Source organism: Zootoca vivipara, chromosome 10, assembly GCF_963506605.1.
Source record: "Zootoca vivipara chromosome 10, rZooViv1.1, whole genome shotgun sequence".
NCBI classification, from domain to species: Eukaryota; Metazoa; Chordata; class Lepidosauria; order Squamata; family Lacertidae; genus Zootoca; species Zootoca vivipara.
In genome coordinates this window covers 43744816-43772492 of record NC_083285.1, presented here as the reverse complement: position 1 = coordinate 43772492, position 27677 = coordinate 43744816, and the positions used below count along the sequence as shown (strand labels likewise).

Sequence of the window (27677 nt, the reverse complement as noted above, 5' to 3'; positions counted from 1 at the left end):
ATCGTATACAGCAGTCCTTGATATTTCCAAGTAGGGCTGGAAACAACCCCTTTGTAAAACCCAGGAGAGCTGCTCCCCTCCAAACTCTACACTGGCACTCTTAAAAGTGGCTTAAACATATCCACTGTAGATTTACCTTCCGATAATTGTCCAACATGTCGCTGCTGCTTTTTAAAATAAACAGTTGGTCTATAAGCTGGATGACTGTATTAAATACACTTGTATGATTTAACATACAGGTAGTTGTCAGTTTGGAGAGTTTGATCATTAACGGATGTGGTTTTCTCCAGAGAATCCTGGGTACTGAAGTTTACCCCTCACAGAGCTACAATTCTGAGCACGCTTAACAAACTACAGTTCCCGGGATTTAGGGATTGGGGGGGGGGCGTGTCATGTGGTTTAAATATATGGTGTGCATGTGGTCAGAGCAGCTAGGACAAAATAATGGCAAAGGTGATTTCTGGCATGGGCAGTTCACCTGTAAGAGGGCAGGGGGTCTAAGATCGGCTCTCTCCATTTTTACAGTCTGAATTTAGAGAACAGAGCCAAGAGTTTGGATGGGAGGCAGCTTTGGAGCTGGCTGCTGCTGCAGCAGCTGCTCTCTCTAGGAATCTGATGCAGAGGTCAGCAGATTTGCTGCCTGCTGTAGGACAGCTGTATTTCTTTCTTCCAGTAGATTCTACTTGTATATTTGTAAATAAAGCGGACATTAAGTACGTCTCCAGTGTGCTCTCATCTAAAGGAAACTTTGGCACTGCTCCTTGAGCTCCTCATAGCTTAGGGAAGTGTGGTGAGTGAATAACAATATACTATTTCTCTCTCTTCTTTTCCTGCTCTGTCACTTGGAGAGGTGTGCTCTTTCTAACCTGGCGAACTGAAAACTGTAGCAAAGTTTAACAAGAAGGGAGCAGGACCAGACAGACCCTTGCTATGAAGGATTACAAGAGAAACAGCGGTGGTCTTGGAATGCATTTGCAGGCCTGTGGAGCGGGCAGAAATTCATCCAATGAAGTTTTCCCATCATGAGTGCTACCAGATGGTTTTCGGCCCATTGCAAGTTATTAAAGCAGGAATGTGATACCCCATGGATGGGCGAGGCTGGCTGAGGTTCATGGCACCTTGAGTCCAACAACATCTGGAGGGCCACAGGTTCCCCACGATTGGGTTAAAGGCTAACGTAGGAAGTTGTGAGTTATAGTGTTCAGAAACTTATTTTTTTTCAAATTAAGGTGTTCAAAAATAGTAGTACGTACAGTATAGCTGAAGCTGGCATTTTTGCCTCCTGACTTTCAGTGGCTCCCTCTTTCCTCAGAAACAATCCATTTGTTTGTATCGGGGTGCAGATGGCGACTGAACTGCTACCGTAATTCTGAGCACTTGCACCAGTAAAAGATTTAGGCGCGGGTCCCTTTAAGACGAAATGCCCAGCACCAAGATGGCAGCTTCCTTTCACCTCTCTCCTGCCTGTGCCCTTCACTAAGATGGGGAGGGAGGGGAAAGAATGATGTCATCGCATGACTGTGTTTTTATGAATGAAAAGAATCCTGTGAGTGAGTAATTCCAGGAAACTCATATTACAACTCAGCAGATCGCAGCGCAGAGCCCAGCTCAGCCCTTCTCCTCGGAAAACAACAACTTCGTTTACAGAAATAAACAAGGTTTCGAGTGCCGGATCGGCGAGAAAAACGCGGGGGCTCCCCAAGGAAGGAGAGAAGGGAAGGAGGGCAGCGAACAAAAGGCGGACTCGGGGCGTTCGGGCGAAGTAAGTGGACGGTGCGTTTGCAAGTCTGTAGCAGGGAAACTTAGAGACGTCAGAGGACGAAGGGTGGGCTCTTTCTGCTTCTGGGCACCCAGGCGCCTTCCCCGCGGGGGCTCCCGGACGCCTTGCGCACACCGCGGGCGCACCGAGGCTGACGGCTGGGCGGAAAACCGCGTTTCGTGGCTTTATTTTCGGCTGCGAGGAGTGGCTGCTGGTGTTGATTTCCTTCACGACACGAGAGCGAGAGCCATTATCCACTCGCGAGGCTCTTTTAGGCAGCGTTTTCTGCCCACGAGCGTGGTTTTCGTCTGTGGGGGTATGGAAAGGAGCCCGATCCAAGAAGGATGTGGGTTCATCCTCCCCCCCTTTTTGGGTCTCCGTCTTCGGTTCACGCAAATCCACGCAGTTGCGAGGGAGCCGAGACAGCTGCAAAAAAGGCAGGAAATCGCTTAATAACATTGGAGTTACTCATAGTTCATATTAACCATGTGTATGCACGTGCTGCGGCCTTGGTCACATGTAAAGATGTCTGTCTGGCACGGACGTGATCTGGGATTTGATGGTGGGTTTCGGGGTGGCAGGGCGGTCTCCGGCAGAAAATCCTCTGGTTATGTGTAGGTCCGTCTTCTGCTTTAGGGTTGTTTACCTCTCCAACCCCCCACCCCCCCACGCTCCCACGCCATACCGCGTAGTTAAAAAAGCCAGTTATTATTTTCAGAGAACGGCGGCGTACTGGCTTTGGCGGGCCGGAGGAGACGTTTAGAGGAGGAGGGATTCCCCAAGCAGGTTCCCTGACCCTCCGGAAGGGGGCTGGGAGTCTGGTGACAAGAGGTCAAGGAATGGGAACGCGGAGGGGGGCTTTGGGAAACTTCCACAGGAGAGTTTCCAGATCAGCATTTTTTAGCACAAAAATAAAACGGGAGTACTCTGGTCTGGAGCAGTGCTGTGTGAATGTTCTCTCTAGAATAAGGCTGGGTGGGTATGAGTATCCTTTATGCCTGGGGAGTCCTGACTAACTACCGGTATTTGGGATCAGTTACAGGTAGGTAGCTGTGTTGGTCTGGCGTAGTTGAAACAAAATATAAAAAAAATTCTTCTAGTAGCACCTTAGAGACCAGCTAAGTTTGTCATTGGTATGAGCTTTCGTGTGCATGCACACTTCTTCAGATAGTTCTTCAGATACTTGGGATCAGGAAGGAAACCCCCCCCCCTGAAAAGTGGTGATATATATATTAGAGAGAGAGAGAGAGATCACAAACGAGAAACCTGTGGCCTTCCATATTTTAAAGGACTCTTAACGCCAACTCCTATCCACACCAACGGTTAGGGATGATCGAGGTTTTCCCACAACGGCTGGAGGGCTGCAGGTATGTAAAATATGATATAAAACATTGCCAGTTGTTTGAAAGCAACAAAATGAGCATCCCGTACAAAGTTCAAACAATGTGGGGCGGGGAGAGAGAGAGAGAGCTGAAGCAAAACAGCCACGTCAATTTTAAGAATAACTTTGGAACCCAAGAGGCCGCAAGAGAATAATGTGGTTTTCGGCCAGTGCCTAAACAATGCCAGAGTAGGTGGCAGGTGGGCAAGCTACACCTGCTGATATTCCGTCTTCTATGCAGCTATGAAAGAAGCAGGAGTCACTGCCCCCTGTTGCATCTGCCCACTTTACTAGCATGAGCTTGAGAGTAACCAGTTCTCTATTATATGACACTAACCACTTTATATTATTTGACTAGTAATTTGAATCTCCTTGGGCATTTTCTTTAAAATATTATTTTTATCCTGTATCCTGTTGTTTAGTCTTGCCACACGCTGAAAGACCTACCTGAGCCTGTCCGGCCGAGATGGCTACAATTTTGCCAGTGAGTTGGGTGGTGGCTGTACATGTAGGTGACAGATAAATAGCTTCAGAGGAAGAAAAGAGAATAGAAGGTAAAAGGGGGACAGTTGAAAGAAGAAGGGGAAACTGTAGGTTGGAAGGCAAAAGGTTACCCAATAGATATCATAGTTAGGAAAATTGCTATATCTAAGGGGTGAGAAAACAGGCAAGGGCCTCAAAAGATACGATCACTTGTGAGAAAACTGTAAAAACAAGTGAGTCCTGCATTGAAGAGGGTTGGGCTAGATTTCTCTTGGGGTCTCTTCCAATTCTACAATTCTTTGATTCTTTGTACTGTATTCTTTCAGTTTTCTTAAGCGATGATACAGTAAACAACAAAACAGACCACCTCCCTCCAGGCAGGCAACAAAAATAATGATAATTCCCTGGCTGCTAATTTTTATTTTGATTCATTTAGCATAAAAACAGGAAAACAACATCATTCAGGTCAGTTGTCAATTGTTTGGCACGTTCAAGTTCAGGGACTCACAGGTCATAATTTCTAAGACTGTAAGGTGCTTTTAAATTATATTATTATTATTATATTATTATTATTATTTATACCCTGCCCATCTGGCTATAAAAAGTTACCCACTATAAACATAGTGCACATATTTAACATATAAGTGGAAAACTGTATTTTCTGCTTTTTATAAAGAGGGCCTGATGTTTGTATATGAATGCCTGCATAGTATAATTTTTTAAAAAATGAATATCCAGGAGTAAGTAAGAATAACAATATTTTGGGAGCCCAATTAGCTGTTGCGGTTTTCACAGAAACTTTTGCCACGGATAGGTACTCTGTGGTTCCATCTCTGGCCTTATATAAACTCTTTGGTGCATGTTTATGGCTTCTGAGGAATGTAATTCTCCAACTAATGGCTTGGTCCACAGGCTAGTTATTACTCTGCTTAGGAAATTCTTTCATTGGGCCTACATTTAGTAACACTTTCTGCGCACAGAAAATCTGCTGCTTGTTGTTTCTGAAGATAACGTGTGCTGCACCAGGACTTTGCTAGCGTTTTCCTCAGCCACTTTCAAGGTTGGCCCAACTCTCTGAAAGGCCCCCAAGCCAATGCTGGTCACGGCAAAAGTAACTGTGACCTCTGAACGTGTCGTCCTGCATGCATACACAGATCACATGCAGCTACACTGCAGCAAGTTTCTGTCAAATGCAGGTGGGAAGAGTCCAGGCGAGCTAGACAGAGGAAAGCATTGGTCAAAGTTGGCTGATATTATCTTTAGCATCATCAAGATACGCAGCACTTTAAAGAGAAACAGAAAGATGGGTATCTGTCCCTAGAGAAGCATTTGACAGGGAGGAAGAGGGGAAATGCAACATTCAAGAGGGTGGTTTGTAACTTGCTTTTAGACTCCGTGGGGCAGGTGTGGGGGACCTTTGCCTCCCCCCCCCCATTGCTATAAGACACCTCCCATCATCTCTGGCCATTGGCTGTGCTTACTCAGGCTGATAGGGGTTGTCATTGAGCAAAATCTGGAAGGCCCAAGTTTGCCACTTCCGCTATTGGGACAGAATAAACGGAGAATACAAAACTTGCTTATTCCAATCCAAACCATTGGTTGGTCTAAACCAGTGTTGTCTTCACACACACTGACTGGCAGCAGCTGTCATTGTTACCTGCAGGTTTTTATTTGGAGATGTTGGGAAATGTACCTCTTGGCCTGTGAAACATGTGCTCTGGCCCCACCCCTCTCTCCGTTGAGGGAAGTTTGGTGTGCTGTGGTAGGTATCTGAATGTCTGGACTTGTTCAGCTGTCACACATTGTTTATTTGCATAACTGCAAATCCTGATGATGGTACTTTAACCGTACATGCGCTCCTGCACATCCATGTAATGCCATACCTGTGGTTTCCCCCTCCCCAAGCCAAAGTATTGTTTTTGTTCCCGTAACATGAATGAGGAAGGGAAGATGTTGCTGGAATAGGGGACAATTCAAAGGATAGGTGATTTATCTGCTAAACCCTACACTGCTTAGGAGCGTATAATGTTGCTTCGTTTTTTTAAGATGCTGCCATTTATCACATGAAATTTGTATTTTATTGTGTTATTGTAAATTGTCTAGGAGGCTTTGCTGAAAATTAAATAAATAGAAAACCGGCACATTGATCCTAAGTGCATTTCCTAGATAGGGTGGCCAGGTGAAGGGGGGAAAGGCTGATGTGCTGAATTCTGCACCTTTAATAGTTGTGTAGAACAGGGGTCCCCAAACTTACCCGGCTTCGGGCCGGATGCCCGCCGCGCCGATTGCGTGGTGGGCTGGCGCGCGTGGGGGCATGGGAGCGCGCAGCTGTGCACAACCATGCGCATGCACAAACGCTATTTCTGGCACACTCCTGACCTGGAAAGCGCCGGAAATAGCTTGTGCGCATGTGCAGAAGCCTCCTCCGACCCGGAAGTACACCGGAAATGATGCTTGCGCGTGCGCCCAAGCTATTTCTGTCGCTTTTCTGGGTCGGAAGTCGGCAGCCGCGCTGCACCACGCCGGTAAGAGCGGGCAGCGGCAGCAGGCGGCGGAGATCCCCAGGGGCTGCATAAAAGAGCCTCGGGGGCCGTATGTGGCCCCCGGGCCGTAGTCTGGGGACCCCTAGTGTAGAAGAAGGGATTTTAGCAGGTGTGATTTGCCATGCTATTCTTAGGGTTGCCATCCCATTCAGATCTACTGGGAAGTAAATCATAGAAACATAGAGTTGGAAGAGACCACAAGGGCCATCCAGTCCAACCCCCTGCCAAGCAGGAAACACCATCAAAGCATTCTTGACATATGGCTGTCAAGCCTCTGCTTAAAGACCTCCGAAGAAGGAGACTCCACCACACTTCTTGGCAGCAAATTCCACTGTCGAACAGCTCTTACTGTCAGGAAGTTCTTCCTAATGTTTAGGTGGAATCTTCTTTCTTGTAGTTTGAATCCATTGCTCCATGTCCGCTTCTCTGGAGCAGCAGAAAACAACCTTTCACCCTCCTCTATATGACATCCTTTTATATATTTGAACATGGCTATCATATCACCCCTTAACCTTAACCTAGGGACCCAGGTGGCGCTGTGGTTAAACCACTGAGCCTAGGGCTTGCTGATCAGAAGGTCGGCGGTTCGAATCCCTGTGACGGGGTGAGCTCCCGTTGCTTGGTCCCAGCTCCTGCCAACCTAGCAGTTCGAAAGCACGTCAAAATGCAAGTAGATAAATAGGAACTGCTACAGCGGGAAGGTAAACGGCGTTTCCATGTGCTGCTCTGGTTTGCCAGAAGCGGCTTTGTCATGCTGGCCACATGACCTGGAAGCTGTACGCCGGCTCCCTCGGCCAGTAATGCGAGATGAGCGCGCAACCCCAGAGTCGGTCACGACTGGACCTAATGGTCAGGGGTACCTTTACCTTTACCTTTTATCATATCACCCCTTAACCTTCTCTTCTCCAGGCTAAACATACCCAGCTCCCTAAGCCGTTCCTCATAAGGCATTGTTTCCAGGCCTTTGACCATTTTGGTTGCCCTCCTCTGGACACGTTCCAGCTTGTCAGTATCCTTCTTGAACTCTGGTGCCCAGAACTGAACACAGTACTCCAGGTGAGGTCTGACCAGAGCAGAATACAGTGGTACTATTACTTCCCTAGATCTAGACGCTATACTCCTATTGATGCAGCCCAGAATTGCATTGGCTTTTTTAGCTGCTGCATCACACTGTTGATTCATGTCAAGTTTGTGGTCTACCAGGACTCCTAGATCCTTTTCACATGTACTGCTCTCAAGCCAGGTGTCACCCATCCTGAATTTGTGCCTTTCATTTTTATTTTTATTTTGCCCAAGTGTAGTACTTTACATTTCTCCTTGTTAAAATTCATCTTGTTTGCTTTGGCCCAGTTGTCTAATCTGTTAAAGTCATTCTGAAGTGTGATTCTGTCCTCTGGGGTATTAGCCACCCCTCCCAATAATTTGGTGTCATCTGCAAACTTGCTCAGGATGCCCTCAAGCCCATCATCCAAGTCATTGATAAAGATGTTGAATAAGACTGGGCCCCTGTGGCACCCCACTAGTCACTTCTCTCCAGGATGAAGAGGAGCCATTGATGAGCACCCTTTGGGTTCGGTCAGCCAGCCAGTTACAAATCCACTGAATGGTAGCATTGTCTAGCCCGCATTTTACCAGCTTCTTTACAAGAACATCATGGGGCACCTTGTCAAAGGCCTTGCTGAAATCAAGATAGGCTATATCCACAGCATTCCCTGTGCAATTGAACTTGATGGAAGAGGTTCTGAGTAAACATGAGTAAATGGGCTGCAGTTGTCAGTTTCACCTGCAATCGATGAGGGTCTGTTCCAAGGAAAACTGGGCTGTTAGCATTAGTAGGTTTTTTGTTTGGGATGACTGTGACTCATGACATGTGAAAGGTATAGAGTCAAAGGACCAGTTTAGAAGCAGCCTCTCTATCTTGAGTTCAAACTTGATCTGTCAGATATAAAGGAGGACAGGACTAGACAGGAATACACAACTATTAAAGGTGCAGGAACCCACTACCACTTCCTCCTCCTCCTCCTCCTTATTATTATTATTATTATTATTATTATTATTATTATTTAGATTCATATACCACCCTTCATCACAAGATCTCAGGGCAGTCAAATGACCTGATTCAGATGTCCAGAGTCAGACTTTCTGGGAGGGCTTGCAAGCTGGCTGCTGCTGTCTTGTCTGAAGTTATAGGAGGCAGCTGCTTGACTGAAGCCAAGTTGGTCCGGATCTGATCAGTGCCTGGTTGGGTGACTTCCTGTGAACCACTTGGTATGCTGCCTTAGACTCCATGATTTAAGAAAAGTGGGGTGTAAATATAAGAAAGTAAAAAATAAAGGAGTGGCTAGTCCCCCATGATGGCTGCCTATTTAAAGGTTTTTTTTTAAAAAAAGGTATAAATTCATGTGTCCAAATAACAAAAAGGTGGACAGGTCACCTAAAGCAAGATGGATAGCTGAGCCAGCATTTAAATTGCTGGTCTGCAAATTTGAGTTATGAAGCCAGGGTGTAGCCCTGAGCCTGAGGGACCTGCTGTGATCTTCATTCACTCTAGTGAGTATTTATCATTTTCACGTGGCTGTTACTCTGTCCTGTCTCACATTAATTTTAAATTGAGATGGAATTATTAAGCGGACCAAACTGTCTTTCATATGAAAAGGGGAGAAGGATAGAAGGGTGGGGAAACTAGTCTTTAAATACCACTCGGGTTCAGAGTTTCCTTTCTCTTCTCTCCTATTCTGCCTGCCCCAGATGTAGTTACAGGTAGGTAGCCGTGTTGGTCTGAGTCGAAGCAAAATAAAAAAATTCCTTCAGTAGCACCTTAAAGACCAGCTAAGTTTTTATTTTGGTATGAGCTTTCGTGTGCATGCACACTTCTTCAGATACACTTGAAACCTCTGAAGAAGTGTGCATGCACACGAAAGCTCATACCAAAATAAAAACTTAGCTGGTCTTTAAGGTGCTACTGAAGGAATTTTTTTTATTTTGCCCCAGATGTGTCAGCCCTGCTCTAATATGTGGAACAAAGATGGGAAACCTGTATGGTCTTTCAGATGTTTTTGGACTCCAATGCCCATCGTCCCCAGCAAGCATGCCCAATTGCCAAGGATTATGGATGAAGAAGTCTAAAAATATGAAGGACTACCGGTTAGCCACCCCTATAGGCATGAGACTGTTGCAACACTGGATTCCATCCTAATGGAAAGTGAAAGTTCAGACCGACACAGAGACAGAGATCTTAGCTGCTGTCATTAAAGCTGAGCTGGCTTCTTTCAGATAACTTTATTCAGAGAATAGAAATTAAGCAAATAATTAACTCTTTCTTATAGATTTCTCCATACCACATGACATTATCCTCAAATCACTATGTCCATTTTTTGATTTAGATATAAATTTGGTTCATGGACCATAAAATGTATGGTCTTTTGATCCATAGGTCATAAATTTATATAGCAGCACCTGTTGACCTGGGGCAATCTTGCAATAGTACCCAGAGAGACCTAGCAACCCTCATCTCCTAAATTCAGAATTACAGTATCAGAATCCTATGAGATATCTGGTTCTCTCTGAGCTAAAATCAGCTTTAGGTCATATTGAACTAGGGTTATGTTGCAAACCAGTCAACAGTAGAATCATAGAATTGTAGAGTTGGGAGGCATCACAAGTGTAATCTAGTGCAGGGATCTTTATGAGACTTGAACCCATAATCCTGAAATGAAGAGTCTCATGCTGTAATGACTGAGCTACCCCTCAGACTATTTTTATTTTATTTTGATTTCTCACCTACCCTTTATCAGAAGGTCCCAAGGCGGGTTACAGAAATAAAACATGCAATTACAAAATGAAACAGTTGCAAGCAGAAAAGTTTAAAAACAGTTCCATATATTAAATTATTTCACATAAAAAGACAGTTAAATATAGTTCCAATACAGATGCAGAGTAGGATAAAGATAGCCACTTGAAAGGCTTGTTTAAAGATGAAGGCGTTCCATAGGCACCAGAAAGACAGAGATGGTGCCTGGCTAATGCCCTTTGGAATTATGTTCCATTACATATCATATTCTATAATATAGGTTGATACCAAACAGATCCACATTAGCACTTGATCACATGAATCCATTTGTATCCTCCCTTTTCTCCCACCTCCTTTGTCAACATTTAGATTGGAAGCTCCTCCAGGCGGGATCCTGTCTCATTGTACACACTACTTATGAAAGAGCCATGTACACTGAATCTGCTCACAAATAACATAATTGACACAGGTCCCTTTTCTACCACACTGATTTCGTGCAGTGTTGACCTGAGTGAACCCAAGCTTTGGAAAACAGGTTGCAATGTTTTGGCCTCCCTTTGGCATAGTTCCTGACACGGGTAGTTCTTGAAACTTGATGGATGCTGATTGGGAGAACACTGAGTGGGGAAGCCATTCTGGGTACATACGGCAGTGCTGGCAAATCTACACCCTTGCAGATGTAGTTGACCCCCCAAATCCCATCAGCCCCCGCCATTACAGCCAATGGTCAGGGATTATGGGAGTTGTAGTCTAGCAACATCAGTTGTGAGGGGGTTTCAAGAAGTCACTGCTTGGTGGGGAGAGTGGTAATAATAATAATAATAATAATAATAATTATATCCCACCCTTCCTGGTTCAGAAACCCGGGCTCAGGGTGGCTAACAACAAATTTAAAACACTTAAGTGTAATACAACATAAAAGCAGCATAAAATACAGTGTAAAAGCATGAATAACAATAAAATTCAAGTTCAAGAATCATGTAAACCACCTGTTTCTTGTTGGCTTAGAAAGCACAACTTAGTGTCCTGTGATGAGCTATATTGAGCATTTGATACTATTATGCTGGAGTTCAGCTGTCTCCAGATGTTTATGCATATGCAATTATAAGCCACCTCTGCTTTTGAAATAGCATACACAGCATTGAGAAGTATCGGCTAGTTTTGAAGTAGCAACTCTCCAGTGAGGCGAGGAAGCTTCATTAGAAGTTGGGTGCCAGGTCTACGACACTGCACATCTTGGAATGCTTCGCTTAAAATTATTGCCATAATAATGATTTGTGCCAGCAGGCAAAATATAAGGACTATCTCCTGCCTTAACTCATCTTGGCAACTCCCAAGTTTGAAAGGCTTTGAAGCTTATGCTGCAGAGTTTACATAGAGACGTTTCTGAAAACGTGGCGAGCTGCTGTCAATCATTGTGTGGGTGTTAGAAGGGCCAGTCATCTGATTCGGCATAAGGCAGCTTCCTATGTCCCTAACAGGGCTCTGTCCTCTTGCATCTGGCCACCATGCTGCATCTGTTTCTACTGTCTTGACTTCTAACCCATGTTCCTGCTGATTCATATTATGCATTTGTGCTGCTATTCCTTAGTCACCCGGTGATGATGTCATTTCTTTGAGTCCCCGTGCAGTTCGATCCTGTGCACGATTCCTCAGTTGCATGGTGCTCAGTGGGGCTTATTCCCCAATAAATGGATTGTAGCCTTAGGGTTGTGTCCAGCTACGTTCTAGGCTGTGTACACACACCATACATTTAGAGCACATTAAGGAATGTGCTTTAACTGTACGCCATGTACACAACCTATCTCAAAGTAGACCCATTATGATCAGTGAAGCTAAGTTAATAATGTCCATTATTTTTAATGGGTCTACTCAGATGTCGAATGCAGCACTTAAAGGTCTTTGGGTTGTGCTGTTCTTCTCCACCTTGTCTGCATCTCGCTTTTGCTTTCAAGTTCAATTAACATGCTCTTCGGGGAGAGAGAAAAGTACACAGAAATATGCAAATGCCCTGTTGCGAACCAGCTCTCAAGCTAGTGAAGAAAGTATCTGCGTTTAGGCCAGCAGTCCCATTGAATTCTATGGAGCTAACTTGGGTTTCAGTCACGGTGCTTCATTGCACAGAGGGTTGCTGATGCGTGTACTAAATTGGCAAGTTAAGGTAAACAGATGTTTATATTTCAGAGTAATCCTTTTTCTCTCCCAGCTGTTTGCAGCCTCCTTCCTCAAACATAAGGAGAGTGGAAAGAAGCTGCCCTCCCAAGAAGATCACAAGCCCATAGACCTATTTAAATACTGTATCCTAACATAGGGTTGCCATATTTCAAGAGGTAAAAATCTGGACACAAAAGGTTGTTGAGCTTTTTTAGGGCATCTGCCAGAGCCTGAACCACAAATTTTAAAATCCAAGATCCAGGACATTTGCTTTAAAATGTAAAATTCTCCCCTGGCTGGGCATGTAGCACTGCCAAAAGAGGACATGTCTGGGAATTCCCTATCCTAACATACACCTCTTAACATATCCTGGCAACCCTATCCTAACATACACCTCTTATTTGTCATTAGTTTCCTGATCCTGAGAAGTTTAACACCAAGGGCACTCGCTTGCTACAAACCTTTCAGGCTGCTGTGAGCTTCTAAGCCTTTCCAATGAATGGCTTTATTATTTGTTATTCTGTTTGCTAGTTAGATGTATGCAGTCTACCCATCTGTTCTTTATGTCCCAGCACAGTATTTTGTACTTTAGCGAGGTGAGGGGAGCAGTACTTTCCCCCAGTTCTCCTCCTCCTTCCACCTACTCTGCTTGCTTCATGGAATGTGGTTACACAAGTGTCATGGAGACTTGTTGGACATTCCCTATGATGCAATTAGTGATGTCTGGCACAAATTACTGCCCCCCTCTCCATCACACACACAGTGGCCAGCAGCACTCTATGAACTTCCTTAAAGAAGAATTATCTCCAGTTCATGAAAGGGTGAGACAATATATATGGGGTGGGGTTAAATTCAGGTTTAAACAGCAGCAGAGGTTTGAGTAGAGCAGGCAGTGTTAGAAATGCAGATCTATAAGCTAGGTGCCAAGTAGCTCCTTTAACCAAGGTATCAGTCGCCAAAACGGAATGTCTGTTTGCCATTTTTGGGCAAGACGGCTCTAAAGTCTTATTTTTCAAATGATGGCCGGACTGTGATTGATTCTTAGTTACACATCTGGCTAGTTCAGATGACAACCTTGAGCTAGGTTAAGAGCTTTGAGAAGTTAAGGAAAAGTTGTCCGACCCAAGGACAGTCCCATATACAGTATATTGGCCTATTCCGACCTCTCCTTCTTAAAGGTGACTGCTCCTGCTCAGGCTGCACAGAAAAAAAGCAATTTGGTTCCAGAAATCCATTCCAATTGTGCGGATAAAATATAATTGATAGCATTCTACAGGATGGGGTATTAGTGTGTGAAAACAGTCCAGATCCAGTGATTCCCAGGCATGCACCTCCAGGTGATTGCAAAACAGAGTGGTGATCAGTTGGGAATGCAAGGGCTAGACAATCTTTTAGGCATCCTAGTTCCTAGCTTCAAGCTGAACAGGGCTTTGTATATCAATGCCAGCACCTTGCACCTACTTTGGTGGCTAATTGAGAGCTAGTGCAATTCTTTCAGCAGTGATGTAACACGATGTTGATATTCCACCCCAGTGAGCTGTTAAACACCATACCTTGTACTCGCTGCAACTTCAAGCAACATTATAATCTGCACAGTGAACTACATTATAAAGATATCTGAGCCTGGCATTTCCTTTTCCACCCTTCCCTCTCTTCTGTGCTGGAGCACACATTTATTTGCACTTTAAAAATGGGGGGGGGGGGAGAGAGAGAGAGAGAAGGTTGCAGGGAGGATAGCCCAGCCCCTGCAAGAAGCTTCCTCTGCCGCAAAGCTTCTTCTCATCCTTACCCACGGGGATGGAATTTGGTGCTACTATAATGCAAGAGTATTTCACAAAGGTTGAAATGTGGTTGTGGTAAGCATTCCTTGGTTGCACAGAAAGGCCCTGACTCTTTCTAGTATTATAGAACTATTTTAAAAAATGGAAAACCTTAGCAGTGTATGCAACATGCAGAAATTTTCACGATAACTCTAGGGTAAATCAGTGTCGTCGTCACCATACAGTACCGCAAATTGAGGTGGGGAACATGCCTGACAGCACAAATTTTGCACATGTACATGGAAGCAAATTCACTGTGTCCATTGAGAATTTCAGCTTGAAAGATACTGCCTTACCCATGACCACCTAGAGCAGTGTTTCCCAACCTTGTGCCTCCAGCTGTTTTTGGACTACAACTCCCATCATCCCTAGCTAGCAAGACCAGTGGTCAGGAATGATGGGAATTGTAGTCCAAAAACAGCTGGAGGCACAAGGTTGGGAAACACTGACCTAGAGAGTTCAGGGGAGAGGATCAAGCAGAGGCTGACACCCAGGTCCACATTGCTGGGGGGGGGCTCCCAAGATCCACTCCCCCCCGTCAGTGTGTGTTGTCTTTCCCTCCCCCTCAGCGACCACTCTTTTTCTGACAAGTGAGCAGATTGTGACAGTGGCAGGGGAGAATGAGGTGGTCTCATTGATGGATAAAGGAGTATGTTTTGCCCAAGATGTCCAAAATCTGGGCACATCACTGATTGTGAACAGAGGACTTCCTCGTTCAAAGCTTGATTTCAACACTTCACTGGCCAACCACCCCTTGCTTCAGCTCTCATTTCCAGTCTCCTTTCTTCCTTCTTTTCTTCCAAGTGGGGAGGCTGAACACATGGTTCATTTTGTGTCCTCCCCCCTCCCCCCCCCGGTTCCCTGTTGATTCTTCACTGGAAGTATACCTTGGCTGCACCTGACGTGCCCTGGACCATCCGGTCCTGTATCCAAGGCGTCTCCGATGTGATACCTTCCAAATATTGCTGGATTCCCAACTCCCATATTTCCTGCCCATTGGCTGTGTTGACGGGCATCGACGTCCAAAACATCATGGGTGGAGGCGGGGCACGCCAGATTGGGAAAGGTTGGCTTATCGTGCCATTTCCTCTGGCAAGTACAGTGCTCCCATACTTGTGAGTATAAGCCCAGAATAAAAACGGGGACGCTCTCTCTGTATTGCAGCCCTTTGAGTGTTTTGTGCTGCTTCCTCTTCCAGAACATCTTGACTCGTCTGCCGTCATTGGCCAGGGAATCTCATCCGTCTCCCATCTGCGCAAACCCTGACACTCCACATCTTCTCGTGTTTTCCTTTACCTGTCCTCTTTTACCTTGTGGCTTGTCCGTCAGCCCTGCTTTGTGCTGGGGGGGGGAGGGGGGAGGGATTGCATGCCTGGCTACTTTGCAGCAGTCCAGTTCAACCTTCGGTGCTGGTAGACTGCACAGTAGAGAGGGCAACACGGATGGCCTTAGCAACCTGTTTCTGCTGATTCACAGTGAGCCGGCTTTTCTCCCTCCCACGTTCCTGCTGTCTCTGACCTATCGGTCCTCCTCAAAGGACTCTCCCTCCCTCTCTCCCCCTCCCTCTTATTTATTTAGATGGATAGCCAAGCCCATCGGAAGGGCTTGGGGCAGATAATGATTAAAAAAAGAATCTGGTTGGCTAAAGAAGAAGAAAATACCATTCCTCTCCTGTCTTAATTAACTGTGCAAGTTTAGCCCAAATAGGACTTTCAACACTTCTGCAAGATTCTCCATCTAGAGGGGTTGTAGGAGTTAAGTTCCTGTGGGACAGCCACCAAAAAAACCTCCTCTCTCTCTGCAAAGATGGTATTGTTGTTAAAACTGTGTCCTTAGTTTGGGATGGGAGGAGACTGGCTGAATGCTTCCTTGGGACTTACTCATAATTCTAAGACTACATTCACAGACAAATGTTGGTTTGTTTCCTTTTAAAACCACTGTGCTAGCAGCACCCAAGTGGGGTGCAAGCCTGGCATAGCTGCCAAGTTATCCCTTTTTTAATGGATTTTCCCTTATGCTGAATAGGCTTCCTCGCGAGAAAAGGGAAAACTTGGCAGCTATGAAGCCTGGGCAGTGTGTATGGAGGTCCTAAATGGTGGGTTTATTTGCTTACACCCCATTTATGCACCAGCCAAGATGAGGTTTCATGGCGGCTTATAACTGAATTCGTCCACGAATGGGTAATAGAAAAACAGTGGAACCTCGGTTTACGAATTTTCGGTTTACGAACGCCACGGACCCATCTGGAACGGATTAATTAACTTTCCATTACTTTCATTGGGAAAGTTCGCTTCAGTTTATGAACAGACTTCCGGAACCAATTACACCCATGCTCCGGGTTAAGTACGCTTCAGGTTGAGTACTCCGCGGACCCGTCTGGAATGGATTAATCCACTTTCCATTACTTTCAATGGGAAAGTTCGCTTCAGTTTATGAACGCTTCAGTTTATGAACAGACTTCCGGAACCAATTGTGTTCATAAACCGAGGTACCACTGTATTAGAAGTAACTTTACATGCAGATGGGCTTTCTCAAACTTTGTCATAGTGACATTCTCTGTTTCAGGGTAAGAAAGGTCCTGGTTGAGGCAAATAGAAGGTTGAGCTTTCATTATTAACTCTTGCTGAGTTTTCAGGGTTAACCTTTGCCTTTCCCAAAGCAGCAAGATGTTCAGAGGGGATACATTACATGCATATAAGTGGCGGAGGGGGAAAGCTTTGCAAAAAATGGGATGGTTCACCCCCAGCGCTGACAATCAACACAGTGATTGATACACTCTGATTTGGGGTAACCACTGAACACCTCACCCAAAATAGTGAGCACATGTCCGTGTAAAAAAATCCCATGTGATCGTTGAAATGGGTAGATGCAAATTTAGAAATGAGTGGTGTAATTTAAATAGAAATTTTAAAAATGCACTTTGCTGTAGTGGGGAACCTGTGTCCCTGCTCAGTCTACAGTCCAGGTGCTGCCAAGTGTTGAGAGGCAACTTTCTAGGCCCCTGCTATGTTGCTCTCCTTTTCATAGAATCATAGAGTTGGAAGGGATCCCAAGGGTCATCTAGTCCAACCCCCTGCAATGCAGGAATCTTTTGCCCAACGGGCTTGAGCCTATGACCCTGAGATTAAGAGTCGCACGTTCTACTGACGGAGCTATCTAGGGTTATCTTTTAAACTGGACTTGGGCCAGGCAACCCTTGAAAGAAAGTACTGTCCTCTCTAAAGTAGGGCACATGGCCATCCTGATCATGTTTGGTTTTTTTTGTGGGAGGGGAAGTGGAGGGAAACCCTGGGGTGCCTTGCTAACTATTTCTGTAGCCTGCTTGACAGTTAATATTGCTCAGTCCGGGGCAAAGAATCCAGAGGATTAAAGAAAATTCACCTAAGCTATAGATTGCCTCCCAAGAGAGATCCACTCATGGGCGTACCCAGGATCAAAACTAGGGGGGGCAAGGGGAGGGGCCAAGGCACGGAAGGGGAGGGGCCACAAAGTGGGCGGGAACAGCGAACTCGCGCTCCGCCGGGCTGTGCCCCTCCCTAGCAGCAGGGCTGGTGGGCGGAGGCGGAGCCCAGCCCAGCCCAGCGCGAGTTCGGCGTTCCCGCCCACCGCGCCGCGCTCCCTGGTTCCCCGCCGCGCTTGGCCTTGCCTGAGGGCGCGCCGGGGAGCTGGAGGGAGGGTGCGGCGCGGTGCGGCGGGAATGGCGAACTCGCGCTCCGCCGGGCTGTGCTCCGCCTCTGCCCACCAGCCCTGCTTCTAGAGTAGGGCAGCTGCCCTAACTTGCCGCATGGTGGGTACGCCCTTGGATCCACTTGGCTCTGTGGCGCTTTGCCTTCTGTGGAGTGGCAAAAAGTTGATTTATTTTGGCAGGCCTGTGCTTAAAGTGGGAGTGGGGTTTTCCTGTCTGTCCTTCCTTGTTCATTTTATAGAGCGAGGCCCCTATGGGTCCTGGGAAGGAAGAATCAAAAGCAAACTGCCAGTTCTAAAGGCCTGCTACATTGGCGTAGCCGGGAGGGGCAACTGCCCCCCCTAAATAAAAATAGGTACCAAACTGACTTTCTTCCCACCCCCCCAAAAAAAGAATTCCTGGCTACGCTCATGGCCTGCTGGGCTGTTGATAGTGGGGTGGGTTTCATTCAATTTTTTTCAGGTTCTCCTCCACCACTTCAGTTTTCTTCCTTCCAGGGAAAATAAATACCCCAGCTACACTCTGGAGCAGAAGAAAACAAGCTTGCTGCATCTTAGCGTGATGCTCTGCCTCCACAGGTTGCTACTGAGTGGTGCGGATCCATAGTCTTGTTTTTGCTTTCTTTTGAAATGTGTTGTGGCCTGGTTTGCATGTAGTGTTAAGCCACAAGCTTCCCCACAAACAAACAAACCAGCCTCCTTTGTAGTTTGGCAAGTGTCTGGGGTGAGATGGTGAAATGAGTGCTGGTTTCACACCTAACATCACCCCATAGTTAAAACAAACCAAGGTTCGTAATGTATGTGGGATATGTTTATTCGCACTGGAGAGGATAGCTGTATTTATCGAAGGAAATTAAGAGGCTTGCAGAATGCCTGGGACTCCAAGGAGGAAAGGATACTCTTCAGTGTGCATGCAGATGAATGGCACTAGAAGGGGAATGTTCAGCCCCTAAAGCGTTAAAGATGAAAAATATTTAAAGCATGACATTAGCAAGGGAATTGTGTCACGGGGCACAAGCACCGTCCAGAAAGGGGGAAAGGTGCCTGGGTAACAAATGAGTTACAATGTGCAATGGTTAGATGAAATGATTGCCCAAGAAGGCCTTTATAGAGTCACTTCTTTTTCTATCTGCTTTTTTTTGAACCAGTAGCATAATCGGGCCTATTTAGTTATACCTGGATAGCTTCGTGCCTGCTGTGTGCTGGGGATACAGGCAGGAAATGTATTAGCTCATGGTTCCCCCTCTGCCTCCCATCTTGAATGTCATTTGACTGTACAGACAGGTACTGTTTGTCCTCCCATGGAAACACGGCTGCCCTGAGGGTTGAAAATGGTGACTGACTAAGCTGCGGCAAGAGAAGCCAAACAAAACGAGTGTATTTTCTGCTCACTGAGCTGAAGCTGCTGAGTGCATGTGTGGCTAGGTTTCTGTTCCTAGAAGAAACTCCTGGGCCTGGTTCTGGAGAGGCAGGTTAGGTTAGCAGTGCCCCAATCCAAGCTGGCACTGTGGGGCTCTTCTGGCTTCCTCAAACAGACAGTCCTGTTTGTTCTCCAAGACTTGGGAATCTGTTGTTTCTCTAGCTGCTGGGCCTGTGCCCATCGCCGTTGCATCTGTCCCCAGTCTCCTGTCTAGGCATGTCTCAGTATGAGCAAAACAAACAGACTTGAGTAACTTTTTCCCTCCTCTACCTCCTCCTCTCATTCTAAGGGGAATATACATCTGTCCATTTCTCTGGCCAGGAATCTTCCACAAATACATTTGAGCCCTAACCGTGTGTGTGTGTGTGTTTTGTGTGGGGAACATGACTCTTAGGAAAATTACACTGCGGATTTGAAAGAACTCCACGCCTGAACGTCTGCCTCAGGTTTCATTCCTGGGGCTTTGATGCTCCTCCTGTGAGGGAATGTCTATAAAAAATCCTGCAAAAATAAATTGCTGACCTCAGGTGCTGAAGCTGACATGACTGAATCTGACCTGACTGAATTTGCCCTTTCTTTGGGATCAAGGAAATACCTCTGCCATCAAGTTTTGGAAAGAGAGGCAAGGCGGTCCTTACTTTGTGCTTTTCTCTTTCCACACGAACACCCAGATTATGTGTTTAGAATAAGCGCAGGCTTCATTGGTCTGCTTTTGGAGCCCCCTTCCCTTTAGAAGGGAATCAACAGTACTCAGCCAGCATGTTGGGAATCGCTTGATTTTCATAGGCTTCTGGAGCAGTAGGATAAATGGGAACTTTTTTGGGGTGCCTGTTTGGATCTAATTGTCCCTATCTCCAAAGGCTCAAAATGCATGACAGTTTTTTTTTAAAAAAAGAGGCCTGCTCTTAAAGTCCTTGCTGATCTCTAGCACATTTTTTAAAAAATGTTTTTATTCTCTTCAAAAAAAGTTCAGGGCCATGGGCATGGCTTCCTTCCATTTACCTTCCCAACAACCCTGTGAGGTAGGTTAGGCTAAAATAGTAACTGGCCCTAGGTGAGCGAGGGCTAAGCAAAGATGATGAACTCTGGCTTCCCCAGTCCAGCATTGGTACATAGCAAGGTGACTGCGCAAGCTTTGAGATGCTTTGAACAAGCACCTTGTACCCACAGATAGCTGCTGGTGCTGTGGTACTTCAGGGCAGTGCTGAAACATATGATCTGGCCATGCCCTATAGTGGCGCTGATTTGGATGGAAGTTGTTGTCGGTATAAACTTGAACCTGGGAAAATCCCTAAAATTCTCAGGTGCCCATGTTACACTCAGTTATATTCCAACACTACGCCTTGACAGGGCGGCAGTGTAGTTGGACTTTGCACGCCCTGTCGGTGGCCAAAAGGCTAGTTAATGTTGCAATGCTGGGAGGGAATTGCGTTTCCTCCCCTGATTGCCCAGTGGTTGGGAGACTTATCTGCTCTTGCAGCATATGCGAAAGCAAGTGGCGCAAGGAGGAATAAACACTCTGGCATTTGGGGTCTGTACCGCTGCAGCCTGTTCCTCGCCCACCAAACTGCCTTTTAGCTTTGCTCTGGTGGCATTAACTTTTAATTGTATGATGCTGCTGTACAAATTGCTATTATTCTTTTATTGTTTCTCTTGGTTGATTGCCTTAAGGGGAAACAAGAACCAATAAAATATTAACAGGTGTTTTTTGTTTTGCTTTTAAGGGTGGATAGATCCAGCCAATGGGCACTGCTGAGGGAGCTGGGTCAGAAAATAGTAGTAAATAATAATAATAATAATAATAATAATAATAATAATAATAATAATAATAGTCAGGGGACCTCAGTACAGGGAGCCTCTGCCCATCCTCCACACCAGCACCTTGACCAGTGAGAGCAGCAGCAGCAGGTCAGGTGGGGGAATGAGGGAGTTAGCGGGGATGGAGCAGTTAAGGCCCAGCGATGTAGGAGAGCCCTTGCACTGCCCTGACCAACAGGTGGAGGGAAGCAGGCAGCCGCCTCCATCGCCTGATTTAAGGCGCGCACCGAAGCGTAAGGTCGGGGAGCCGCGTTTTGGGGTTCCCAAGCTCTTATGTTGGACACGTAGCAGGCAGCGTCCACTCCCGAATTCTGCGAGTGACTGATAGGTCATGTTTTTGCTATCTCTGCACTGTAAATACTATGCACAATAAAACGTTAAAAGACAGAGCAGACTCGGACGTCGTTGCTCAAGAGTAGCCGCAACAGCACCCTAATACAGCAGTACCTCTACTTACGAATTTAATGCGTTCCGAACGTACATTCGTAAGTCGAAAAAAATTGTAAGTCGAATCCCATAGGAATGCATTGAGAGAGAAAATTCGTAAGTAGAAGCAACCCTATCTAAAAATTCGTAAGTAGAAAAAAAATCCTATCTAAACCGCATCCAAGATGGCGGACGGAGCTCCATTCGTAAGTAGAAACATTCGTAAGTAGAGTTATTCATAAGTAGAGGTACCACTGTAATAATAATAATAGCAATAATAATAGTAATAGATGGGGTTCAGGATAGGCAGCAGCAGCAGGGCCTTGCCAGGGTTGTCATGGTAGCTGGTGAAGGGTGCCAATTGTCCTTTCTGCTGCAGAATCTTTTAACAAGAAATTCTTCAGGCTACCGGTGTCAATGCAAAGGCTTCTGCCAATGGATATAACTGAGATAGTCCTTTCCCCCAGCCCCAAAATTGCATAGACACCTGACTGCAGGCAGAGCTGCTTAATGCCTGATCTCCTAAGGAGAGCAGATTAGTATGCATCTGCACTTGGGGGGTGTGGGGATTCTTGCTTATTAGGCACCAGCCGCCAAGTGGCCTGAATACCTCTGCTGTGCATGTAAAAAGATATTGTGTCAATTCTCTCTCCCTGGTGGCTTTCTAGGCACTGTGGCATGTCAGAGACACATCCGCCAGCTGGCTCCCCACCGTTCTGTTTCCTCCCTCTCAGGAAATGTTTGCCCTTGTGCAGTTTCCGGTAGCCGCAGGACATGCCCAGGGTAGAGACGCTATTGCAGGGTGTGTGTGTGTGTGTGTGTAGCGTTTTGGGTAGGTAGGTGGGCTAGTGTGTGAGAGCACCAGAAAACCAGAACAGGTTTTTTTAAACAAATATAAATATATATATATATAAAACGTTCTTTTAAAGCAAAACAAACCAGCAAGCATGACTCATTCTGGCACTGGGTCAGCAATCTGGTATCTCTCCTTTGCTCTGCTGGACCAAGGAATTGTGGAACATTAGAAGAATACTTCCACCCACCCGCAAGGATGGTTTTCTTAGGGAAGAGTCCAAGTGTCTGTTCTGTGCCTGTCCATTTGGCACAGCGGCTAGTGGAGGGTGGGGTTGGGAGACCCAAGCAGGGCAAAAAGCAAGGGGTACGTTTGTGTGGCAGATGTTGCCTCTCTCCATCCACCCCACTCACCAGAGAGCACAAAATGCAGAGGTGGATGGAGATCACAGGCTTACTTTTATTTTATTTTTTCTGTCCTGCTCAATTACAGGCTCTTTTTCCGGGGATCGGTGGGAGTGCGACGTAAAATGTCATCTGACAGCTTGTCGAGCAAAGCCCTAAAGGTAAGAGTCCCTCTGCCTTGTCCCAGGCCTTGTTTTCGTAGATCTCTAGATCAGGACAAAGTCAGGCCAGGATGGGAGGGTCTGACGGGAGAGAGGCTGATCCATCCCATAACTGTGGGCCGGTGTGGGAGACTGGTCATTGTGCAGGTGAGCAACTGTCCGTATGTTTAAATGGAAAACATTTATGGCCCCATTTGGAACAATTCAGAAATATGTCAAAAGCACCTTTGCCCAGCATTTCTGCTGTGTATTTTCTGTAGCTTTCCCCCACCACCTCCTTTACTCTCCCCTGCCTTCCACTTTCCCTCTTTTTCTCTGGGCCCTCCATTTCTTATTTCACAACTTTGCTTCCTCCCTCTATTATTGCCCGCTTTTTCCTCCTGTCCTACTCCCCGAATGTTCGGAGCCAGTAAATATACGTGCAGAAGTTAGTGTGTGGAATTAAGACTTTCTCTCCTCCCACCATAGGAGGATCCTGAGAATCTGGACTTCCTTAAGGTTTTTGAGAAACGCGAGTTTCTAATCCTCATGGTGGGCAAAAATATGTTTTGGAAAGTGGCAGCAGACGGCGTCTGCAAAAGATTCCAGTCTGGGTGGAGCCGAAAGGGGAAGGATGTTCTGTGCTCTTCCTCTGGTACTTTTCCTCTAAGGGTGTGATTGCACTACGTTTTGTTTTGTTCAACGTGATCTGCCTTTTACTACCAGGATTAGTTTGTGCCGCATGTGCTCACCTTGCCTGTTGTATCGGAGTCTCTGCAGGCCCCCTCCGCATTTTCTTTCTTGAGTCTGTCTTTACATTGGTAACATCGGTCTGAGGTGACACCATGGCCCCATGTTCCTTAAAGCATGCCAGGGCCTTCCTCACCCCAGCCCCATATATAGAGTTAAAGGGCTTCCCCTTGCACACAACTCGACCCAAGTTGTACAAGAATTTAGCTTAGGAACAGGAAGGAAAAGGAATGTCTTAACTGGATATTATAACACTTGTTTTCCCACTTGCTGGGACTATAATGGAAGGGGAAGCTGAGCGAGCCGGTTTCCTGAGAGATTTCTCGTGAAACAGCCTGTAGGGGTGTGTGGTAGGTGAGCACACCCGTGATGTTTGAGGAAACGAAACAATAATAATAAAGCAGTGTTGGGCAACTGGTGTATTTGTCAAGAGGCCTTGAGGCTGAGCAGGTATTGAAAATAGAGACACCTGATTCCTTATCTTGTCCAGGTGTCCCTTCCTAATGCTAGCCATCAGTGGCCTAAATTTTACTGCTTCTTGTTTTGGTACACCACTTCTCTATTCAAAACAACACTATTATAAATCTTTTTTTGGTTCACTGTAATTGCCTCGAGGTTTCGTGTGGTTTCAAGGGGTGCGGAACTGAAGCTTGTAGGTTAAGGCATCCAGGGAGTGGGGGACACTCAGTCTAGAAGGTGACGTTCCTGTTTTAATTGTCTCACACCTCAAAGTGTGCTGGATATCAGATTATAGGAAGCCTATGCTACACCTGTTGCACCAGTTACTGATTTGTTATGCTAATCACTTCAAAGTCACTGAGTTGAATCCAGACTAAGTTAGTCATACTTTCAATCTCATTGACTAGTCCCGCTGAAAACAATGGGATAAATTAGTCACGAGTCACTTGTAAATCCTATGGACTTTGATGGAACTAAAGCATAGATGTGCAGGGTCAGATCTGGACCAAGTTCAGTACTTTTAGTACACACACCCATATTTTAGACCTAATTTGCGAGCACTCTTGAATATCTGTTGGAAGTATGTGTAATTACCACAGAGCTGTGGAACCTGCAGTCCCGTCGAGGTGTGGTAGTTAAAAACGATAACTCCCATCATCCTTGACCATTGGCCATTCTGCCCGGTGCTGATGGGAGCTGTAGTCCAACAACATCTGGAGGACCACAGGTTCGACATCCCCAAATAAACATAATGAATGCATTTGATAATGTGCATCACCACTGTCAGAGCACTTGGTGCAGAATGTTACCAGACCTGATCAGCTTCCTCCTTGGCTTCTTGCCTTTCTGAGCTTCTCTCCCTCACCTCATGTCCCCTTTTCCCGAGCTTTCCTGGTGCTCGATACTCACCTGCTCCTTCTGCTCATCAACAGATCAAACGGGAAATGGGCGAGAACACGCCACACCTTTCCGACGAAGAACTAATGGGTTTGTCGGTGCGAGAACTGAACCACCACCTGCGGGGCCTGTCCAAGGAGGAGGTAGCGCGGCTGAAGCAGCGCCGGCGCACGCTGAAGAACCGTGGCTACGCGGCCAGCTGCCGGGTCAAGCGGGTGTGTCAGAAGGAGGAGCTGCAGAAGCAGAAGACGGAGCTGGAGAGGGAGGTGGATAAGCTAGCGAGGGAGAATGCCGCCATGCGCCTTGAGCTCGACGCCTTGCGTGGCAAATACGAGGCGCTGCAGGGCTTTGCCCGCACGGTCACCGCACACGGCACTACTGGCAAGGTGGCCACTGCCAGCGTCATCACCATCGTCAAATCTGGCTCCAACCAGGCCACATACTCCTAGTGTCCGTAAGCCCGAGTCGCGAACTGAGTCCTGTTGCCATGCCTCTGCCCAGCTCTCACCTAGAATGGCTGTAGCTGCACTGGCCCCTCCCCCTTCTTCCACTTTTCTTCTGCCATCCAAAGGAGACAGAATCAACTTGAAGACGAAACGGCTGAATGTTGAACTTCCTCCTCTGTCCCTTAACCTTCATGAGGAGAGGGTGGGAAGGTGGTGCCCGACTTGCGTAATTAACTGTTGATGTTTATCCGTGGATTGAAATGCAGTGGCCAGTTACCCCCTTTTTCCTCCCCCCCCCCGTTTTATGTTTGCCAGGTTTTCCTCCTCTTCCCTTTCTGCGTACCCTTGCCCCCAGCTGATGCAATGGGGAGGGCCTAGAGAGGGCTTCCCTGCTATAAGCCGGGAGCACAGGCTCGGAGAACCTTTTGGTCGCAAGGGTTACAAAAGGGAAATAACCTTCCTGTGAGAGGGCAAACTAGGTAGAAGCCGCCATGTTGTCGGTGAGAGCTGCCGCTGCAGGAACCGCCCAGGATGAAGCAAGGTTCTGGAACCCGTCAGCTCACCTTTCTCATCCTGGCCCTGTGTTTGTGTTGTCACTCTGTCCTTCCTCTTCATTGTATCTGACAGCCATGCACCCTTTGGCCCAGGTCTCTTCAATTTGTGGGTGTGGTGTGAACAGGCTGTAGCAAGAGCAGCCCTAATTAGACCTGGGCCTTTGGTAAGTGGGCAGGCTCAATAACAATAAAGAGGGAACTAATTGCAGCGAGGGACAAGGAAGGGAATTATTGCTGTACGGTCGTACGAACGACCTGAGGAAGGGGTCATTGAGGTACATGCCGAGAAGACTAGGTCAGTTGCTGGTATCCCACTCTAGCATGCTAGAATGCGGCGCACTGCATTGATTTGAAAAGGCAGCCGCTGTCTTCAGCTGTGCAGGTGTGCGTGACGCTAGTTCATGGGACACTTAGTTGTAACGGTGCTCTTGGGCTGAGGTTGCAAGGTCTCTGACGTAGGGTGGAAGCAACGTCCTAAAGAGAGGGAGAGCAAGCTAGGAGAAAGTGAGGAGGGGAGTGATGGGGCGAGGCAGGAGAACGAAGGGTGAAGCATGTGAAATAGTTGAGCTGGGGAAGGGGAAACGGGATTATAACCGGAATCCTGGGAAAGCTATTTGGTTCTAGTGTGAATAGTTTGCGAAGGCATCGCTGTGGTGGCCTATTGCCGAATTTTGCAGTATTCCTGCTGAGTGATGGGTATGATAATTTGGGGACAAAGAGGAGGCAGCCAGAAAGAAACCCCAGCATGATCTGCAAAGTGTGTCTTTATAATACTAAATCAACCTGTGTGAAAATAAATAGCAGATGAGGTATTGCGGGGAGAGAAACTTCCATTTTTACTCTCCATTTTCCCTGTGTAGTGGGGAAAAAACTAGGCCCAGAGCATCAGGAAATAATTAAACATCATTGTTACAAAAATTTAAAAGCATCTACTTTCAGGAGAATTTAAGTATGCAGAGGACTGGCCCAGCCCCAAAGTCAGGAGGATTCTGCAGACTCTGCAGCAGGGATGAGGAAGCTGTGGCCCTTCATCTCTTGTTGGATTGCAACTCCCATTGTCCTTGACCTTTGCTCATGTTGGCTGAAGTTGGTGGGAGAAGCAGCTGAACAACAGCTGGAGAGACATCCGTTCCACTTCCCCAACCTAGACCAAAAGAAAACCCTATGAACCGCTTTGTGCTCTCTGTGAACAAGTGGGGGAATGTCCATTCACTTTGGTGGAGGAAGGAGAATAAGATGCACGTAGGAACACCCATCAAACAGGGATGCCACACCATTCTCTGGCCTGCACAGTCCTCTTTGCTCCATTCAGTTGTATGGGAGAGGGGAGGGGGCACTGCAACTGGTGCGGGGAGGGGAGGGCGCAGAAGAAACGCAATTTCCTCAGCCCTGTGCAAGCCAGCAAATGTATATTGAAAGATTAATTTGTACACAGGGCAGTTTACAATAGCTTAATGCAATCCTGGCTACACAAACCAAAACTGAGAGCTCCTCACCAAAAGCAATTTCCACCCAGATAAAAATTAGCTGGAGAAACTGAGGTGAAGGGCAAGCTGAGCTTTGCTCGGAGGAATTAAGAGCTCACAATATTTATCCCAGCATCCTTTTAAGGCTGCAATCCTGGGGGTTGATGGGAGTTTGATTCCAAGGTTTATTTGGACACACATAAGGTGGCACTGTAATTAACACTTGATTAGCGAAAGTAGAGTATGGGAAATGCATTGCTGAGCAGTCAGCATTTGAGTGAGTTTTTCCTCCTCTGAAGTTTAAATGTCCCTCTAGATTACTGCTCTTCCACTGGGAATGAGCAGTAGTGCCATAAACCCAGCAGAGGCTCAGTTTAAATCCGATAGTAAGTGGGTTTTTAAAATATATGCTGAGCCATGCTTCAATAAAGCTGCTGTTCCCTTTAAACCAGGTTTGGAATGTAATTCATGGGCCAGATGTGGCTCAGAG

The 27677-nt window shown here is 46.5% G+C and overlaps 1 protein-coding gene across 2 annotated transcripts; it reads left to right on the top strand.

Moving 5' to 3' along the window:
• Positions 1 to 1640: 1640 nt before the first annotated feature.
• Positions 1641 to 27319, top strand: MAFF (MAF bZIP transcription factor F). Of its 2 annotated transcripts, none has more exons than XM_035126663.2 (3): positions 1641 to 1762; positions 22564 to 22636; positions 24757 to 27319. In XM_035126663.2, the coding sequence occupies exons 2-3, from the start codon at positions 22601 to 22603 to the stop codon at positions 25168 to 25170; spliced, it is 450 nt and encodes a 149-aa protein (XP_034982554.1). In that variant the 5' UTR covers positions 1641 to 1762; positions 22564 to 22600; the 3' UTR covers positions 25171 to 27319. The 2 variants fall into 2 exon arrangements, with proteins under 2 accessions (XP_034982554.1, XP_034982555.1); XM_035126664.2 differs by having other exon boundaries at positions 1665 to 1773.
• Positions 27320 to 27677: the final 358 nt, after the last annotated feature.

What these genes read in the sequence shown, in the direction of transcription:
- MAFF (XM_035126663.2), top strand. Translation starts at nt 22,601, where the DNA reads ATGTCATCTGACAGCTTGTCGAGCAAAGCCCTAAAG. An exon ending in TGTCGAGCAAAGCCCTAAAG is followed by an intron (nt 22,637 to 24,756) that starts GTAAGAGTCCCT and finishes GCTCATCAACAG; the next exon opens with ATCAAACGGGAAATGGGCGA.